We start from the raw sequence: 20553 nt of genomic DNA, 5'->3' as shown, positions 1-20553 counted from the left end.
CCAACACCTTGAATTGCATCCAGAAGCTAACTGATAATCAATGCAGCTTGTGCAATAATGGTGTTATATGTGCAATCCTAGGGGCTCCCAGAACTGTGTGCACCGCTGCATTATGTACCAGCTGTAGCTTCCGAATACCTGTCAAGGATATACCCTACGTAGAGTTATTGCAGTAATCTAGCCAAGAGAAGACTAGGGTATGAGTGACCATGTGCAGGATGTCATGATAAAAGATAAGAGCGCAAAGGCCCTCCTAGCCATGACTACCACTTGTTCTTTGAGCAGGAGTTGCAAGTACAGGAGGGATCCCCATGGTGCACAACAGGTCTGTCCAGACCCATCGGGAATGATGATAACCAGATTCTGAGGTCACTTGCATCCACCATCTTGCCTGGGTTCAAATGAAACCTGTTGTCGTCCATCCAGACCCCTATAGCGGGTGAAATCCAGCAGGTTCTGACAGGTTCTGGAGAACTGGTAGCGGAAATTTTGAGCAGTTTGGAGAACTGGTAGCAAAAATTTTGAGTAGTTCAGAGAACTGGCAAATACCACCTCTGGCTGGCCCCAAAGTGGGGTGGGAATGGTGATTTTGCAATATCCTTCCCCAGGAGTGGGGAGGGAATGGGGATTTTGCAGTATCCTTTCCCTGGAGTGGAGTGGAAATGGAGATTTTGCAGTATCCTTCCCCTGTCATGCCAACCAAGCCACGCCCACCAAGCCACACCACACCCACCAAGCCACGGCCACAGAACCGGTAGTAAAAAATTTTTACTCTGCCCTATAGCCTCCAGGCATTGAGAAAGGGCAGCCACATCATTGCTTGAATCACCAGGAATGGAGATGAAAAGCTGAGTATCATCAGCATATTGATGATATCTCAGTCCATAGTATTGGATGATCTTGCATAGAATTTTTAAATTTATGCACATCATTATTTGAAAAGATGTTTTTAATTTTATAAAATCAGTATGTCATTTCTCCCTGATGGGGAAACTCAATTGTTCTTATTTTCTCAACCATCTGAGTAGGTCAGTGGACTAGGTCAAGAATCTACAAACGGAAGAACATAAGGAACTCCAAAACCACATGGTTGAAAGAAGTTTGAGAGGCAAGATATTAGAACAGTAGCTTTTAACAATAATCATGCTTATATTTTAAATATATTTGCAACACCTTAGTCAGGTTTAAATTTTTACTTGGCTGCCAAAGCTTATAGGATGGCTTTGGGCAAATGGTAGTCTTTCACTGAAATTAACCCAAATGGTATAAATCACCTGGGGAAGGATGGCTATAAATATAAAACAAATCTGCTGCTTGAAACTGGGAGTTCAATAGAATTGTTTTCGGTAATATAAAGTAAGCAAAAAAAAAAATAAAGAAAAAAATAAAACAAAAATATATTTTTTCTCAGTAATAGTCTTTTCAGTCAAGGGAACCACATCCTGTTTTGTGAGCTTGAATATTTTAAAAAGCAAGGCATCGAGTTAACAGTTCTTGGTATTATATTTTCATAATGAAAAGGGTAAGCAGGGTTTTAAAAAAAATTCTTTGGGGGGTGGTTGCATGATGGGTTGGTATTCTTCAGGCTGGTAACAGGGAAAACTGATTTCACCTAGGAATTATTTCTGGCATTATATCTGACAGATTTTATTTAAGAGAAGCTTAAAAGTTTTCTCATTGCTAGTAACTTTTAAATATCTTGGATGGAATATATATAGCACTCACAGACATCTGTTTAATTATAATACATTGAAAATAGAGATTTTCTAATCTAAAAATTCTTTTTAAATTGGAAATCAACTTATATGATTTTTCAATGCATGGCCAGAAGAATGAGATTGATATAGGCAAGATTAGAAAAGTAACTTGATGCTTGCATAAATAGTAAATAGCAGAGTTGTCTACAATGTATAAAAAAATGCTTCCTCTTCTGTCTGAAGATTCCCACATTTAATATTCCTTTAAGATTGTTAGGTTGGAAGAAAAACTCTTCATATGGTTCAGGATTTTGTGTTCCATCATTATACTGTCTTTTTTGACTAAAATTTCTAATGTCTAGTTTCATAAAGTTGCAGTCACAGCTTCAGTGATTTTGATGACCTTTTTTGGCATCTTTTCCAGTTCTGTAGTTCTGTAAGAGGGAAGGTAATAGGAGAAATTAAACTTGTGGTTAATGTGTTACATGTTTTATTTTCTAAACTTGTAGAATATTTTATTAAAAATGGAATGTTCAATTTAGAATGAAAAAAACTGATTCATTTGTTTAAGCTAGCAACACAATCTCGTTGAAGAATACTTTAATAAGTTACTTTTTCATATTAAAAATTATGACATTTGAATATACAGGCCTGATCATTCATAAATGTAAGAGTATAATGGTACAATATTTGTTCACTCTCTTCTCTTTTAACTGCAAAATTGTGCTGTATGTGTTTTCTGATGGGATTTTACTTTGTGGGTGATTTCTCCAAAATTTTTCAGCAGTGCAATAGATTGGGTAAACTGTTCAGTTTTTTTAACCTGAGTTATACTGGGAAGAATATTAGTGTTATGATGGAATGTGTAACAGACCCTGAGAAAATAGAGGGACCATTGCAAAAGAGATAAAGGTAGTCCTCAGTTAATGACTGCAGTTGGAATTGATAACTCTGTTGCTAAATGATATGGCCATAAAACGAAAAATGATGAGATTTGCGACAGAAGTTCTGGTTGAGGTTGTTAAACAAATCACATGTGGTTATTAAGTGTGATGTCACATGACTGTGACCTGTGACTTCTGCCAGCTTTCCCAGTGGCTTTACTGATTGGAATCTGGCAATAAATGTCATAAATAGCCATTCAAGGAATGGTCATCTCTTCGTTCAGCAATGTTGGAACGTTGAATGGTCACTAAATTAATGGTTGCAAAGCAAGAATTACCTGTACTTCAGCCTGTTCTGACATAGGCTTCCTTAGAAAGTATAAAGTACAATCTTAGTCCCGCAAAACCTCTTTTATTTATACGACTATAAATTACTTTCATTTGCAGTCCGCAAGGCTTGATAAATAGTCTTTCAGAGGAAGGTTATTAACACCCACCTGTCTCACATGGAATGCTGCCAGAGAGCTAATTTCCAGATGCAGGACAAGGCCAAACTTGGCACAGAGTCACAAACAGAATTTTCAAATCTTGAATCGGCCAGATGAACTAATTGCTTCCTGCAAAAGCCATGTCCCGTTCTCTCTTTTTTAATGTCTTATGGGAGGGGCCAATCATCTCCAAGCCTTACTCCCAAGTCGACCGTGTTTTCTTAATTGTTCTTATCATCTGGCAGCTCTGCGCATGCGCACACTGGGAACAGGCTCCCGCTGTTCTTCTGCCTCGCTGCTGTCAGACTCCAGAGGCTGCATATAACTATCAGATGGCCTTGGCCCCCTCTCTGCCTCAGATACAAAGCCCTCGTCCGAGCTTTTCCCCAGTCCTCAGGACTGGCCAAGTTCCTCCGCAACCTCCTCACTGTTCGACTCTGCTGCCAGCTCTGCTGGCTGCCGGCGGGCCACAACACAGCCCAGGGGAGGGAGAAGCATAAGAAAAGGGATTCAGAGCGACTCTGCCTCCATTACATGAGATAGAAGTTGAGTGGGAGAATTTAACAATCTTCCAAGGTTCTGCTACATTAACTTAATGGCAATAAAAATCTTCCCAGGAATTTATGTGGCTTTTGTTTTCGGACTAAGCCTGCCTAAAAGAGCCTGACACGTACTACTGCACATTAAAAGTGTGAGAGAAATAAAATCATTTTATTTTATGTAAGTAGCCCTCAATTTACGACCACAATGGAGCCTGGAATTTTAGCTGTAAGTCATTGCATTTGTAAGTCGAGACAACATGTAATTGGATTTATTTTATGACTGTCATAAAGAGAAAAACTAGTTGTTAAATGAATCCATTTTGCTGAATGGGCATTTCTGCCCATGGCAGAAAATGTTGGAAACTGACAAAAAATGTCATCATGTGACCATGGACACTGCAATTGGTTGGAAAAGCGTGCCAGTTTCCAAATGCCTGAAACATAGTCATTTGACCCTGTGTGTGTGTGTGTGTGTGTGTGTGTGTGTGGCAGCCATCACTCTGAGGAAGGAGCTTTTTCATCATAATTAAAATGATGTTCAACAACCAGTCATAGGTTGAGGACTACCTATATATTGGCCTCATGCAATAAACTGATTTGATTTGATGGAATAATTCAGGGATGTCAGATCAAGGCCCGGGGGGCGGATCTGGCCTACAGGGTGATTAGATTTGGCCATGGAGCTGCCCTGGAAAACAGCAAAGGACTGACCCGCAGTGCCTCTGCCAGCAAAAACTCCATGGGGAGTTGCAGCTCAGGGCTGCAGGATGTTGAGCTGGCCACGCCCATCCCAGCCATGGTCACCCTAGCCTCGCCCACTCTGCCCCCTGAGGTCAAATGCAACCCTGATGTGGCCCTCAATGAAATCGAGTTTGACACCCCTGGAATAATTGAATTCAACAACACTGAAGATGGCATTTAATTTTGTTGTGCTAGATGCAATGACAATAAAGTAAAGTATTCTATTTAGTAGATAGCAGTGTATTAAATGGAACAGTAAATTAAATTTGGAACTGAAGTGCTTAGAAAGAGTATCTATATTGACATGAAAGGAAAATGCTATTCATTTCATAGGCAAAAGGTCTGATCAGCTAGGCACCTTCCACTGTAAAAGTACTATAGAATCCATCTATGCAATAAAATAAATAAAAGTGGGATGCCCTCTACCCAAAGTCTTCTAAGCAATCCAGTGAAGCAGAATAAATTCTTTTAAGTTCTACGTTCAGGAAGCAGATACAATTACAATTATCAGCTAGTGGCCTTTGCCAAGAACATGAAGTTAAAGGCCTGGCTTATGAGAAAAGCTGCCAGATACCACAATGCACTCCTGTCTGCCTGGGCCAAGTGGTGACCCCCCCCCAACTTTTAATTACAGGCAGAGCAACAATTCTAATTACACATCTATACAATACACAAAAAAAGAGTTTTATATCCTATGGGGATCATCCTGAGTGGAAGGATGTTCCATTGGTGAATTTATATTCAAGTGTAAAGCTTCGTTAAAATGATGCTAATTATAAAACAAATGAAATCAACCTTTAGAAAAAAGCAGAAGGGAAGTAGTTATTGGATACTCAGGAAATTAAACTTTGAATGCAACGAGTAAGCAGTGACTTTGGAAGCATTTTAAAAATAATAGTGCTGAAGGATATGAAGGGCCTCAGGATATATTTTGAAGGAAGATCCCTAAATAACTGTTCTGCAGTTGGTTGCAAGGGAAAAACAAAAACCCTCATTTGTTGCCTACAAGCTTTGAATTTAGGAATTTGGTGTGCAACCTTACATGTGTCTTATTACAGTACAAGTACGTCTGATAGTGGTCAATAACATTTACTTTCTCAGAACTACATTTTTATATGATACTAAATCCATAACATTTTATTTTGAAATTTTAAAAATGATGCTACCAGCAACTTTTGGAAACATTCTGGGTTTTGGTGGTAAGGAATGTTTTAATAGACTATAAGAATGTATTCCATGTAAAATCAGTTATACACATGCTGCTTAAAAGTTTGTGAACTCCTTCAAATTTCAATATTTCTGTATAAAAATTAACCTAAAACCAGTCCCAATTTAACAAATGGGTCAAAAACATCATAATTGTTCATTTATTGAGGAAAATGATCCTAAGCTAAATATTTTTGTGTGGCAAATGAATTTAAGCCTATAGGATTATCAGTTTATTTGAAGGGGAAATTAAAGTCGTGTGTTCAATCACTGGTATGATAATCGGATGTAAATGTAGAAGGTCCTGCCTTATAAAAAAGAACAGAATTTTGGCTATTCATCTTCAAAGTCTCATTTTAAAAACACGGAAGTGTATCATAGCTCAAAGGATATTACTGAGGACCTCCAACAAAAATTATTGATATTTCACAAGTTGGGAAATGTTATGCAAAACTATTTCCAAAAAGTTTGGACTCCATGAATAACTTTCAGGCTGATTGTATAGATTCCACCAATGAAAGGAACTGAAAGCTGCTCTTGCATTTTTATTTATGTATGAAATTTATATGGTCACCTATCTCACAAGAAGTGACTGAGTGGTGTATGGCAATTAAATAAAACAAAGACATAAACAGCTATTAATAAAATGGAAAAAGTTATTATTAAAATACAAACCACTACCCACAGGAGAAAATAAATTAAGTACAATGATGGAGCTATCTTTGAATATCACCCCTCTTCTGGCATTCCAAGCCAAATGACATAAGCAGATTTTAACGGATTTACAGAATATTAACAGGGGCGAGACTTAACCTTACTTTGTGAAGGAAAGTGTTCCAGAAGGTGGGTACCAGCAGAGAAAGCCCACCTAGGACCTGCTAACTAGTAAATCCCTAGAAGATGGGACTCAAAGCATGCCCTCTCTTCCAGATCTAATGGGACTGGCAGATGTAATTGGATAAAGGTGGCCCCTCAGATAATCTGATCCTATGCAATGATGGGCTGAAAAGGTTAAACCCACAACTTGAAACCTTGGAAGAGGTTATAGAAAAAATGTTTTTAAAAGCCTTTGATGATCCCAGTTGAGCCGCGTGATCATCAGAGGCTTTTTTAAAAAATACTTTTAAAAGCAGTTTTTCAGCAGAAGGGGTTGTAGAAAAAATGCTTTTAAAAATTAAAAAAAAAAGCCTCGGATGAGCGCGCGGCTCAACTGGGCATGGGGAGGGGGGCAGGGATTTTTGCTACCGGTTGTCCGAACCACCCGCCTCCATCACTACTGGATCGGGCGATCCGGTCCGAACCGGGAGCATTTCACCGCTGGTGCAACTGATGCACAAAATAAAGCTGTGCAACGGCATTGGTAAATGTGTTCATGATGCCAACATTGGGAGAACACTAATCAGCAGGAGTTGGGTTGCAAGGAGAAAGCTAGCAATCTCTACAAAGAACATTACTGCCAATCTACGGTTTCCAAAAGTCCAAGTGGATAAGCCAGAAGGCTATTGAAATAATGTTTTGTGGATAGATGTTACCAATATAAAACTTCTTTCCTTGAATGAAAAGCAATTTGTTTGGCAAAAGGTCAACTCCGCATTCTAGCATAGGAACCTTATCTGAGAAATGTAGTTGCAATATCATGGTTTGGGCCTTGCTATCATGCTGCCTCAGGATAGTTTGTCATAATTGATGGAACTAATGATTCTGAATTGTACCAGCAAATTGTACTATTTAATGAAATACTTGTCTAGAATTGCTGTTTGAAGTTGCAAAGCAGCCCAACCAACTTGGCCTGATTGGGAGGAGGGGGGCGGAATCTTCACTCTATTCTTAAAATTTAATATATCGCTAAGAAAAAAAAACAATTTAAATAACCTAGAATTAAATCTTGAACTGAAATAACTGCAAAATGCCTTTAATATTTTTAGGTATATGAAAAAGAATTCAATCTTTGGGAGATACAATAATTAATTGTGCGCAGTATGGCATTCTCTACTGTTCACTTCTTATATTCAATCCAGATGATGTAACTGTTCAAAGTTAAAATCTGTCATATGGTTAGTATTCTCATTTTGCATTTTATACATAGATACATATTGTCTTAGGTACAAATATAAATTTTTGTCAAGCAGAATCTATCTATTTATCAAGCAGAATAGCTGGCACTATTACTGTAGTGTTTTATGTTTGGGTTAAGTATTACAAGTAGCCATTGATGTAGGACCACAATTGGGACTGGAATTTTGGTTGTAAGTTGAGACACTATGCGGCCAGGCACATTTTTTTAATGGCAGTTTTATTGCTGTCACAGTTTGATTAAAGCTTTTACTGTTTCTTCTGTTGCTTGCCATATTTCTATAGACAATTCCAAAAATTCCAGTAGCCTTTAGACTTGATAATGACCAGAGTGCTGCATCAGCTGGTTATCATGATGCAAATCATGAAAGCATGGCTGTCTCTTGGAACTCAGTTTTGTTTGTATTTGTTACTGCATATACATTCCTTTACTTCCTGAAATTATTCAGGGGCCTTGGAGATACTCAATGTCAAACTGATAGCAATGGAAAAATATAGAATTGAGAGGAATCCCTCTCATTAGCATATAGATGACAATTACGGTAGCTTAAAGTCTAGGAATAATCCTTCCTGTGGTTGTATATTAAAAGGCATAGGAGATAATCATAATGCATTCTATTTTGAGCTGCCTTGAGTTGGCCCCAAAGAGGGGAGCAGGGCTGCTAATTGGAAAGGGATGTTTTTGAACAGAACTTAGTTCCACTAGTTTCTCGTCAGTTTTTGGAATCGGTGCAAAGCCTTTGTAGTGAGCTGTAACATACTAAGTTATTAGACTTCTTGACAAGCTTTTGGCAAAGTTTCTTCAGCATTTGACTTAGTAGAGGTTGAGTAAGATGTAGGTTCTCCCCTTAACAAAAAGTGCCTAGCTACTGCATATTAGGAAGAAGCCCTGAAACAGGTAATAACAACCAGACATCCAACATGCATTTGTATACTAACCATAGTTCAATTCTGTCTCTTCCGTTTCTTAGCCTGTTTTCTCATTATTGATCTTTGCTTTTTGAAGCTGGACACTGCTCTTTATTGGTATAACTTGACATATCTACCCTGTTTACCTGTTTCACATAAAAGGTTTGATTGAGTTGCCTTATGTAGTACAAACCTATCCGAATATGAAGCCATTGTTGCAATATTCTTGAACAAGGGACCTGAATTCAGTTTGATAGTTCCCTTTCTGTGAAACACCCTCACTTGGTAGCAAATTACTGTATTTTGGGTTCTTTTATATATTTTCTTCTATTGTACATATCCTAATATCTTTTAAAATTGTTACTGCACTTTGGTGTTTGATCTACAGCTTATTTTGGTTAATATTTTAAAAAGGGAAGTATTAGCAAAAAATAAACGGAAGGTTGTAGAATATTGTATAGAGTTATAGTTTTGACCAAAGTTATTGTTTCCCTTTTCACAGAATGTTGGTTTTGAAAGCTCAGGGAAGAAGCAACAGGGAGAAAATCATAATCCAGTGGTAAGCATGACTGCGTGGACATCCCATTTAATTATTTAACAAGTAATATTTTAGTTGGGCTTTTTTATTGAAATAAATATAGCAGTTAGGAATAAAAGAACATTTTACTTGATTTACCTATTCAATTTTAAGTGCATAGTTTGAAATTAAACGCTATCTGTTCTTAAAATGATAAAGCCTTAGTTATATTGTCTCTGTTTCTCTAGTCATTAGATCTTTGGCATCATAAATAAATATACAAAGCAAAGAACGGGGAAAGGGAGAATGGAGAGAAGGCAAGGAATCAAATCCATGAATGCTAGAACTTAATTTTCAGATAATGCTATACATTTCCTTGTCTGCCATTTGTGGAAGATGTTTTGACCAAATTAAAATGTTTACTCTACATTGCTTTCCTACACTCTTAACTGGTTATCAGAGGTCCACAGATATTGGCATGACATAATTTTCTATTATGATTGTATATATACAAGAATTGTTAAAGCAGAGACTCAGGAAGCTGTAATAAATTGCCACCAAATTCTGTTTTAAAACAAAATGACAAGGTAATGAAGCCAAAACTGAAACCACCCAATTTAAGGTATATGTATTTGGAATCATAGAATAGAAGCATGGAATCATAGGGCTGAAGGATCTTGGAAGTCTTCAAGTTCAACCCGCCCCCGCTTCCCCAAATTGAAATGCAGGAGACCTTATTGTATCCTGAATAAATGACTGCCCAATATTTTTTTTGAAGACCTCCAGCAATGGAGTATCCAGAAACATCTGCAACAAAACAACCAAGTCAGAAAGCACTAAGGACCCCATGGTTCAACCATAGTTCTCCATTTTGTGTTCAAGTTAAAAAAGATAGTTACATAGCTGGCTTTCACATCTTTTTGGGAGGATTCATTAGTATAAAGAGGCTAATACTTCTGTTTAGAGATAATTCTATTCAAGAAGATGCATGAAAACATTAAAAACTTTGTATGTGCTTTGAACTAAGTACTTAGTGTCTTTCATTTAAAAAACAACTCATATCTGTAAATATGTGGAAATATTTTATTCAACTTCCTAGGCTTGTTACTATTTTTAGAGTACTTCTTTGTTTTCTCACGCTAGTGCCTGAAAATGACAACAAAACGGAACTTGTTCGTGCGATTGGTCCCATGCCGTTGCTTGCGTGGAGAAGAAGAAACTGTGACTGCCCTTGATTACTCGCACTGCAGCCTGGAGCAGGTTCCTAAGGAAATCTTTACTTTTGAAAAGACATTGGAAGAACTCTATTTAGATGCTAATCAAATTGAAGAGCTTCCAAAGGTATGTTGCATTCTCATATTGCATTTCTTTATGTAAGTGAATAACAGTGAATCCTCACATAAATGCTTTGTGTACAAAAGCAGGTAGAGTAAATTTTCTAGTAGTTTGTTAATGTTCGTACATCAGGAAAGAATATTGATATGTCAACCTTCATTTGTCATATTGATAATGACAAATCAAGGTTGACATATCAATATTTATATAAGGCTCTGTACATATGCATGTCATCTTTGTTGAAATGAACCATAGTTGCTTACTTATTGATTATTGTTTTAGCATTGTGAGTGGCCGGCAGAACAGATTTTATGGAACAGAAAATAGTTTATAGTATTCTAGGCTATATTACTAAATGACCCCCTTGAACATGGACTGGTTTAGAATTCAAGCAATATGTTTTGCACATTCCTAGATGAAGTATATTAGCACTATTGCTCTCCAGAGCTTCAGATAACTCCTTCCCAGTGGCTTCCTGTAGATGCTAAATAATAAAGTTCAAAATAAAGTGGTTTTATTGAATAGTGTTCTATTTTTCAAACACAGCACAGTAGAATAGAGCACAACCTTTGTAATATATTGATCTCAACCCCGCCTTAGGAAGGAACATTTCAGAAAACTTGTTAATGTGAAGAAAGTACAATCATTAAAACATTAAAGCAGATTATATGCTGACAGGCATGCATAGCGTCTCTGAAGACTGTTGTTAATTTTCTACATGATATTTTCACTGCAATGACCAGTAAAGGGAAGTATTTGCATACATGCGCAAACATTCCCAGGAATAGCCTTTTGAGGCAGCCAAGCGGGCCTTCCAACTTTTTTCATGTTTTCACAAAAGGTGCTTCACTCAAACTGGCAGCTTTTGTGAAGCATTCCTTTTAGGTGCTTTGTGTGGCTCTACTGCTGTAAGTTATTTTGGTTGATAACATTAAAAAGTAAAAGAATTAGATAGTTTACCAAGATGACCATGGTAACCTTGGTCCAATATTCAAGACAAAAATCTGAATAAAACAGATCCATATAATCAGTACCATTCGGATCACAGTGATATTGCAATATCATCACACGCAAAGAAACATTTTTCACTGGCTGAATCAGCAAAAAGTGTAATGTTGAAAAACAGCTTCTGTTACTCAGACATTCTGTCTGCATCCTCAAGATCCAAAAGCTAAACAAATTAAAAACTATTAGATAAGCACCTGAAACAGATGTTTCACAACGAGCAGCTGACTGCTACACTTTTTCCCTCTGCACCATCCCAGCAATATACTACATAACGATAGTAGATATTAAGTTATTTCAGTGCCCTAAGTATAATGAGGTAGATTTTTGATACTCCTGTCCTTGTCTGATCTTCTTCATCCCAAGTTGCTTTTTTGTTAGGACTCTAGTTGTCAATCTTCCATGTTTCTGGCGATCTAAAATCACAGAATAACACTATTTAAAAACGTACCTTAGGAAGATCAAAATGTTTTTGTCTGCAACAAACCTTCCAAAGATGGCAAATTGTACATAAATTACATTTTGAAATGTGCATTATAATCTGGAATATGTGATTGAATATTTTATATAAATTGACTTTATGATCCTAGCCTTATTTTTATTTAAGTGATTATCACTTCCCAATTTAAGATATAGCACTTTTTCAGATAAAATTTAAGGTTAGGATTTATCTATTTTTCTCTGGAAACTGGGATCTTGTAGACATGAGAAAGTCTACCAACTTTGATTAAGCTGTCCAACTGAATGGTTTTACATGTACACAGTTTCATAGCAGGTTTATACTTTCTCCTTCCAAGTTTCCCTTTTTCAGAGATACAGTTTCTGTGCCATTAATGATGATATCTTTTCCTGATAAGCCACTTGTTGGTTTACAGAATGGGAAAACAGGTTACCATATTCTGTTTTATGGGATACACAGTATTTCAGTTTATGAAGCCATGGCCATGGACAAGAAACTTGTATCTGCCTGATTGACAACACACTCTGTGATCTCTGGTGATGTGGCCTCATTTGAGCTGGCTGAGGGACTGAGTGGTCGGATGCAGGGAGTGGTAAATGAATCTTTGCATGAGAGAGTAGTGCCATCAGACTGGAAGGAAGGCCATTTGTCTTTCTGTTCCTCAGGAAACATTGCCTGAATTGTCTCAAACTACCTGAGCTGCAATAGTTTTGCATTTCTTTAGAGCAGGGGTCCCCAAACTTGGCAGCTTTAAGACAGCTATGCTGGCTGGAGAATTCTGGGACTTGAAGTTCACAAGTCTTAAAGCTGCCAAGTTTGAAAACCTCTGCTTTAGAGGATACTGCTCATTACTTTTAAATTAAAGCTTATTGAAGACATTTTTATGAAGATAGAACAATGCGGGTATTAGAAAAGAAACAGAAATTAAGAAAGAAATTAAGAAATAGAAGTAGAAAAGAAAGGATTATAAAGAAGCAGCTTCCAATCTTCTTGAAAGTGGTCATAAATGCATTTATATTTTACCTTCTCTCTCTGAGGTTGCATTATAATTTCTTTCTTTCTTTCTTTCCATAAGCTACTCTTTCTAATCCCCAAACCTAAATACAAGTTCATTTTTCTCTTTTTTCAGCAAAAAGTCCACAAGGGGTAGTTGTTTCTCTAATCAAAGAAGTTAATTTTGCTATTACCTTTATAAACCTTTTCTCTATTTTGGATATTGTAGAGTCTTTCCATTTTTGCACATATATTTTTATTCTCTTTGATCTTGGTTCAGCCCTGGTTTTGGGACAGAGTCAACTGTGGATAGATTTATTTACTTATTTATTTAACTCCGTTTAGGTGCTGCCTGACTCCAGGTTGACTCTGGGCAGCTCACAATATAATAAACCATAAAAATGCAATATGAAACAAAATGGGATCCGGTTACTCTACACAAAAACATATACAGAAATACAGCCAGTAAAGGACTCCATTCATTTTAACCCAAGGCCTGGGAAAGCAATCATGTTTTTAAGGCCTTATGGATTGCCATGGCAAAGAAGGCACATTTCTGGAACCCCCATAGATAGTACTGTTTAAAGGAACATGGAGCATGCCAAATCTGCCAGCACATAATGATTAGGCAGAAACATTGGGGGTCTGTCAAATAAGCTGGTTCCTAGATGCATCTAGATGAGATAGGATGGTCTCTTATGGGAACTGAGGTAAAGAGAATTGAGTTTATTTATTCGATTGGATTTCTCAGCAGCTTTTAGTATTGTTGACAAAAATACTCTCCTGGGCTGCCTCTGTGAGTTGGGAACTGGAGGCACTGTATTACAGTGATTCTCCCTCTACTTGCATGTACAGTTTTGGAGAGTAATACTGGTTGAGTGTGCTTTTGCCCGTGATAGTGAATCTATGGTACGCATGCTACAAGTGGCATGTGGAGCCATATCTGTGGGCACACGAGCATTACCGTAGCTCAGCTCCAGCACGCATGTGCGCGCTGGCCAGCTGATTTTCGGGCCTTCCCGAAAGTCAGGAAATGGGCCGTTTCTGGCCTCTGGGGGTGTGTGGAAGGCCATTTTCACCCTCCCCAGGCTCCAAGAAAGCCTCTAGAGCCTGGGGAGGGCAAAAAAACGGGCCTACTGGGCCCACCGTACCATCGTGTGCCAAAAGCAGGCGTCGCGCGGTGGGGTCGCACGCATATGCACCAGGTGGATTGAATTATGAGAGTGGGCATGCATGTGTGCGACCCCCCCCACGCTCCCCCCACTTTTGGCACTTGACGGCAAGAAGGTTAGCCATCACTGCCCTATGCTATGGGGTGCCTCAAGGCACTTTCTCCCCCATATTATTTAAGGTATCTGTGAAGCCATTAAGACTCATCAAAATTTGGGGGGAGGGCTAAATATCACCCTTGACTTGACTTCTCTATATCATTAAAATTAGGAGAGGTGGTGCAGATTCTGAACCAGAGCCATGTGCAGTAATGATCGGGAGAAACGAAGACTCAATCCTAAAAAAGATTGAGACTGGTGGGTGGGTAGTTCCTCCTTTGGGAATTGTGGAGTTGATTTTGTTCCATATGGGGTTGTGTTTTCTTAGAAATAACAGATACATGATATTTGGATGTGCACTGCACTGTCTGCCATTAACTACCAATCTAGCTTTATGATTTTTATCAGGGGTGAAATGTTCCCGGTTCGGACCGGATCGCCCGATCCCTTAGTGATGGAGGCAGGTGGTTTGAAGAACTGTAGCAAAAATCCCTGTCCCCCCCCACCCGCCCAGCTGAGCTGCTCAATCTTCAGAGGCTTTTTTTAAAAAAAGTTTAAAAGCATTTTTTCTACAACCTCTTTGGCCAAAAAAATGCTTTTAAAAGTTAAAAAAAAGCCTCTGATGATCACGCGGCTCAGCTGGTATCGTCAAATGCTTTTAAATGCCTCTGACGATCCAAGCTGAGTTGCCTGATCGGCAGAGGCTTTTTTTTCTTTTAAAAGCCTCTGACGATCCAAGATGAGTTGCCTAATCAGAGACTTTTTTTCTTTTAAATGCCTCTGAGTTGCCTGATCGGCAGAGGCTTTTAAAAGAAAAAAAGCCTCTGCTGATCAGGCAACTCAGCTGGGATCGTCAGAGCCTTTTGAAAGCATTTTTTTACAACCTCTTCGTGGAAAGGGTTGTAGAAAAAATGGTTTTAAAAGTTAAAAAAAAATGGCCACGCCCACCCAGTCACATTACCCCCTCCCCCACCAACCCCCGCCCACAGAACCGGTAGTAACAAATTTTAGATTTCACCACTGATTTTTATGCTATTTGAGACTAGTCCTCAAATATAGTGACCTCAGTTGCAACTGGCAACTTGGTTGTTAAACAAAGCAGATACTGAATGAAACTGTGGCTTTGCTTACCATCTTACTTCAACTTTCCTTTGGTTTACAGACTTGTGAAGGTCATAAACACAAGGTTTGGGTGGAAAGTTACTTTTTCATCGCTGTTGTAACTGCAAATAGTTATTCTATGAGACAGTTGCTAAACAAACTAAACCTGTAGGAGATCTGCCAGATTATTAACCTCAGGAAGGACTTGCAACCTTTACTGAGAAATGCTAAATGTCATCTGGTGGCTATTCCCAGTCTGATCTTCTCAGTGAAAGTTCTACACCCTGAAATGCTTTTCCCCTGAAATTTGAGGAAGTATCTACTTACTATACTATTATTTAGGCACCTGTTGAAAACTTGCCTTTTCAAGCCATAGATTCAATACTCTTTTATTAGTTCAGCGTTCCCCAACATGACTGTCATCCAGCTGTATTAACTTCATCTCCCAGATTTCTCGGTAATAGGTCATGCTGGCAGGGAAGTTATGTAACAACAAATTTCAGTTGTTACATAAATCTGGATTGTATGAAGGTTAGGAAACTTGTATTTAGATCAATTGAAGGTTTGTTGCAAACTTTTGATTTTTCAAACTTTTGTCAGACCAGATAGGTTGGGAAAGGGTGAGGGGAAGTGCTGGTGTTTGACCTTGACTATACCAGTATAAATTCTTAACAGACTATTGGGGACAGTCTCCAATTGTGTGATTATTTATAGAATTTATATCGGACTACACCAAAGAATCTCCAAAAGCTGGCTGGTGGGGGGGGAAATCACATGTTTGTCATGCTTCCATTTTTATAAATACAAACTCTAATCTTACCAGTATGAATAGAACTATGTATGCCTCTGTGTTCACTTGATAAAAATAAATACGCCAATCATTAAAAGTTATAATATTAGCAATAAGTGTTAACTTATTGAAGTGTTACAATATTAAATTATGGATTATTATTTTCACAAAGTTGTTCAACATAACGTTTTTATAGATAATTTTGAAAATTCACAAGTATTGCGCCTCATTAACAGTTTTGCTTATTTATTTTTTGTCTCAATAGCAACTTTTTAACTGTCAGTCTCTATACAAGTTGAGTTTGCCGGACAATGATTTAACAACATTGCCTGCATCCATAGCAAATCTCATTAACCTCAGGGAACTGGATGTCAGCAAAAATGGTGAGTTTTTCCTAATATTATCATGAGCACTAAAGAACAAGGTCATAAAAATAGACATTTAGATTTCTGAATCTATGGAAATAACTTGTTGGTTCAAAGGTGATAGTACCTGACATATTTTTTATTAAATCAATTGATTTCACCAAAAAACACTTTTCATCTTTCTTTTAGAAAGGAATGTGCTTTGGCACGGCACACCTGAAGTTAAAATAAAGTAACTGTATAATACTCTAAATTGGAGATTTTCATGTGTTTGTTACGGTATGTTAGTCATTATACCAGCCTGACATTACCATTTTATGGACAAATCCATTTAGTTTTCTTGATATGCCATTGTTGTCTTCAGTGATAACTTTATGACACCTTTATGGTTTCCTGGTGACCTTCCATCCAAGTACCAACCAGGTCTGTCTATGTTTAGCTTTGCAAGTTCAGTAAAAATTGCTTAGATGCTTCCACCTGACTGAACAAAAACAATATCAAATCCAGTTCGGCTCCTGCTGCCTTTATTCAGACATGCAAGAAGAAGGGGAACATGTAGATGCAGAATGAATTCTGTTTTATAAGTAGTACCCACCTAAGTTGCAAATCCAAATTGACATTAATTATTGCTCAAATAAGTTACATTTGTTTAAAAGAAATATACTGCTGGAATTGTGACTTGCAACAAATTACCTCAATTTGTGTTATTTTTTGTTTAGAATTTAAGTAACACTGTTCCATTTTTCCTTCTTTCCCACTGGCAGTTGGTTAGCATTCCATGTTTACTCTTAATTGGGCAGGTGTTATGTGTTCTCTTTTTGTCTCTAGATACTATTTATTTGATAATTTTCTATGTGTTAACAAATTATAGGGCTTCCCCAAATCTGCTTTTAGTAGGACCTTCCTGAGAACTGAAATTGCTGTAAATATTTGTGATTTTCAGTTTCATTTGAAAATGTAATAACTAGGTATGCTATTTTGATAGTTAGAAAAAATTTAATACTTTCTTTGTGGGATAAACAAATAAAAAATTTTTGTATATACAATTCCAGTATAACCTTTTCCATAAGTCTGAACTCTGAGGGGCATTAAAAAACATTGATAGCTTGTAAAACATTGATTTAGATTGCTCCTTTATCTAGACCAGGAGTATTAAACTGAAGGCCTGCTGGCCGCATCCGTCCCACAGGGTACTTAAATGTGGCCCGTGGGACTATCCTGGAAACAATGAAGGATGGGCTACGGTGTCTCTGTTAGCGAAAATGGAGCTCGGGGGCCCTGCGCACAGCCCCCCCAGGCTCTGTTTTCACTGGCAGAGGGGTGCAGGAGGCTGTTGGCTGAAAATGGGGCCCGGAGGGGTGCACACAACTGCCCTGGGCTCTGTTTTCGCTGACAGAGGGCTGCAGGAGGCCGTTGTGATCAAAAATGGAGCTTGGGAGGACCGTGCGCATCCCCCCTGGGCTCGTCTTCGCTAGCCAAGGGCTGTAGGAGGCCATTGTGGCTGAAAACGGGGCCCAGGGACCAATTAAAACATGGGTGTTGGGTTTTGTTTCCACATAGGAAAAATCTGAAAGGGTGTAGAATCATTGTTTTTACTAGGGACTTCAATTAATTTCAGATATATTGTTTCAAATGCCTTATTGCTATATTTAGTTTCAAATTTATTATTGTGTACCATCTTAAATATAGAATGGAACAGATGAGTTGCCTTTTTAAAAAAAGATGTCTGCATTGTAACTAAGTGATAAATTCCATATTCAAAGTGTAATGTTTCGAGTTTCATTGTTCCTTGATTATCCCACACTGAGCAAAAGCTTAAGACAGATAGACAGAAAATCTATTTTTTATTCTTTCAAAATTGATACTGACTGAAAGGATGCTCACAAGGAATTCAGTTCGTCATGAAGAGCTTATGTTATTTCTAGAGGCTGACAGAAGGAAATAAATGCTGTTCCACAAAAACTGCTTCTGAGATCTTTGTGCCACTATTTCAAATACCATTAGGAATTAATTAATACATTTACATTGAACTACAATAAGCAGTTCAATTTTTCACTACCCTTTTATATTAGCTAATCAAATACAAACTTTGTAGTTTATACTTAACAAATGCTTTTGCAGTTACATTTTATCCAAGAATGCTGTTCCTATTGTAGTTTCAATAAAAATTTGAAATAAAAAATAAGTTCAAAAATTGCTGCTACAGTGTAAATGCACCTTCATAGTAGCAGTCATTATTACTACTCAACTTTCTCTAATTTACAGAAAAGTCATAATTGCACAATTGAAGAGAAGTAGTTGTGCAACACTATATACACACACAAAATAAAGAATTATGAAGAAAAGAAACAAACAAACATGCAGGTTATACATTTATAGGCAAGTATATATCAATAAATAGAAGCCATGATTTATTACAGTCATGCATAGCTAAGCTGTATGAGTAAATTTTGCAGACCACTGCATAATTTGAGCCATATATTTGTGTTTCCAATTATGAAACTTAAGCCTTTTGGCTATAAATAAGGTACGGAAAATCCATTTTATTTGTTTAGATGTCACCTCCCATGTAATATCTTTATAACACCGCATTACTAATTTTCTGATACTTTTTAATGTTCTGATTCTACAGGTATACAGGAGTTTCCAGAAAATATCAAGAACTGTAAAGTTTTAGCAATTGTTGAGGCCAGTGTAAATCCTATTTCAAAGTAAGTTCTGTGGTAATAATTTTTTTAAAAAAATTATTTTAAAAATAATGAGTATTACATTGTCTTCAGGTTAAGAATATGATCTTGTATTTGTTAAATTTTTCTCTGTTTAAATTTATCTAGGCTTCCAGATGGATTTTCACAGTTGTTAAACCTAACACAATTATATCTGAATGATGCTTTTCTGGAATTCTTACCAGCCAATTTTGGCAGGTAAGTTGTAAATAAGTTTGAAAAGGCAAGTCACTAGTAGCTATGAAAGAGGATTGAATGTTGAATCTTCCAAATACTTCCAAACAGTAGACCATGTCCTTGTACTAAAATGTCTTAATTCAGAACTATAGTAGATCTCAAGTCTCTCTGTATGTGGCTTTTGTTAACTTTAAGTCAGCATTGGACTCTATTGCAAAACTTCTATAGAGAAAGGAGGATTGGACATTGACTTGAGGGTCTTGCTTGTAATCATATTAAAACTCTATAAGAAAACGTTGTGATCCACAAGGTCTAATTTTAGACTTTATCTTGTGTACATAGGGAAGTCAGGCAGTGATGCATTTTAGCACCATGTCTGTTCAATTTGGAAATGAACTCATTAGCAAAAAGAACTCTCAAATCCAAATTTTCATCTGCCTAGAATGGCAGATAAAGGATTTCCACTTGTGCTTTATGCAGCTAATGCAGCCATTATCTCAAGGATCCCAGCTGGCCTTAGCATGCACTCAAAAACCTAGGATGCTATTCAGTAAAAATAACCTTGTACTAAATTTCCAGAAGATCAAAACAATGGTCTCTGTTAGAACATTCACGAAGTTTCATTGGATAATAAAAAGGCAGGACATTCAGTAGGTCAGGGTTTTCAATAATTTAGATATTGCCTTTTGGGGTCAGTTCAATGGTCATGCAGGTTTAAAAAAAGCTGCTCTGCCATCCTAATATTCTTCTGTGCAAATGGTGGAGGATGTATCCCCTCAACTCTCAAATTATTCACAGCAAAATCCCTGGCTCAACTGCTCTGTGGTTCCTAGCTAAGCCCCTACCTAAATTATCCACAGATGCAAGCTTCACAAATCACGATTATAAAATCAATGTTCCAAACCCCAAAGCTACATATCGAATGTAATTTTGAGATATAAACTGATCAAAAGAGGATTGAGTTTAGAGCCGTGATAGCGAAACTATGGCACGCGTGCCAGAGATGGCATGCAGCGCCGTCTCTGTGGGCACCAGTGGTAGGCTGCTCCCGGCTTGGTCTGGTTCTATAGAACTGGTAGTACAACTGGCAGGAGGCTCCACCGACCCACCACAATGTCATCATGGGTGATCTGCGCATGCACAGAAGCGTGTGCGTGAGCTCCCGTTGTGAACTGATAGTAAAGATAAGTAGAACCCACCCCTGGTGGGCACATGAGCAGTCGCCCCAGTTTAACTTTGCTGCGCATGCCCACTGCCTCCTGCCGGCCAGCTGGTT

At 37.7% G+C, this 20553-nt stretch overlaps 1 protein-coding gene across 3 annotated transcripts in view; it reads left to right on the top strand.

Annotated features, from left to right (window-relative positions):
* Positions 1-20553, top strand: part of ERBIN (erbb2 interacting protein) — a 78627-nt gene that overhangs the window by 17083 nt on the left and 40991 nt on the right. For all 3 annotated transcript variants that reach the window (XM_070938849.1, XM_070938848.1, XM_070938847.1), the window contains 5 exons: positions 9043-9099; positions 10201-10398; positions 16275-16392; positions 19007-19085; positions 19209-19298. In XM_070938849.1, the coding sequence (XP_070794950.1) occupies positions 10210-10398; positions 16275-16392; positions 19007-19085; positions 19209-19298 (476 nt within the window). In that variant the 5' untranslated portion in view covers positions 9043-9099; positions 10201-10209. The remainder of the gene's footprint in view (positions 1-9042; positions 9100-10200; positions 10399-16274; positions 16393-19006; positions 19086-19208; positions 19299-20553) is intronic.

Source organism: Pituophis catenifer, unplaced genomic scaffold (genome assembly GCF_029215685.1).
Source record: "Pituophis catenifer annectens isolate HBS135680 unplaced genomic scaffold, rPitCat1.0.hap2 SCAF_2, whole genome shotgun sequence".
NCBI lineage: Eukaryota > Metazoa > Chordata > Lepidosauria > Squamata > Colubridae > Pituophis > Pituophis catenifer.
The sequence above is the reverse complement of the archived record's forward strand: the minus strand, read 5'-3'. Positions and strand labels throughout refer to the sequence as shown.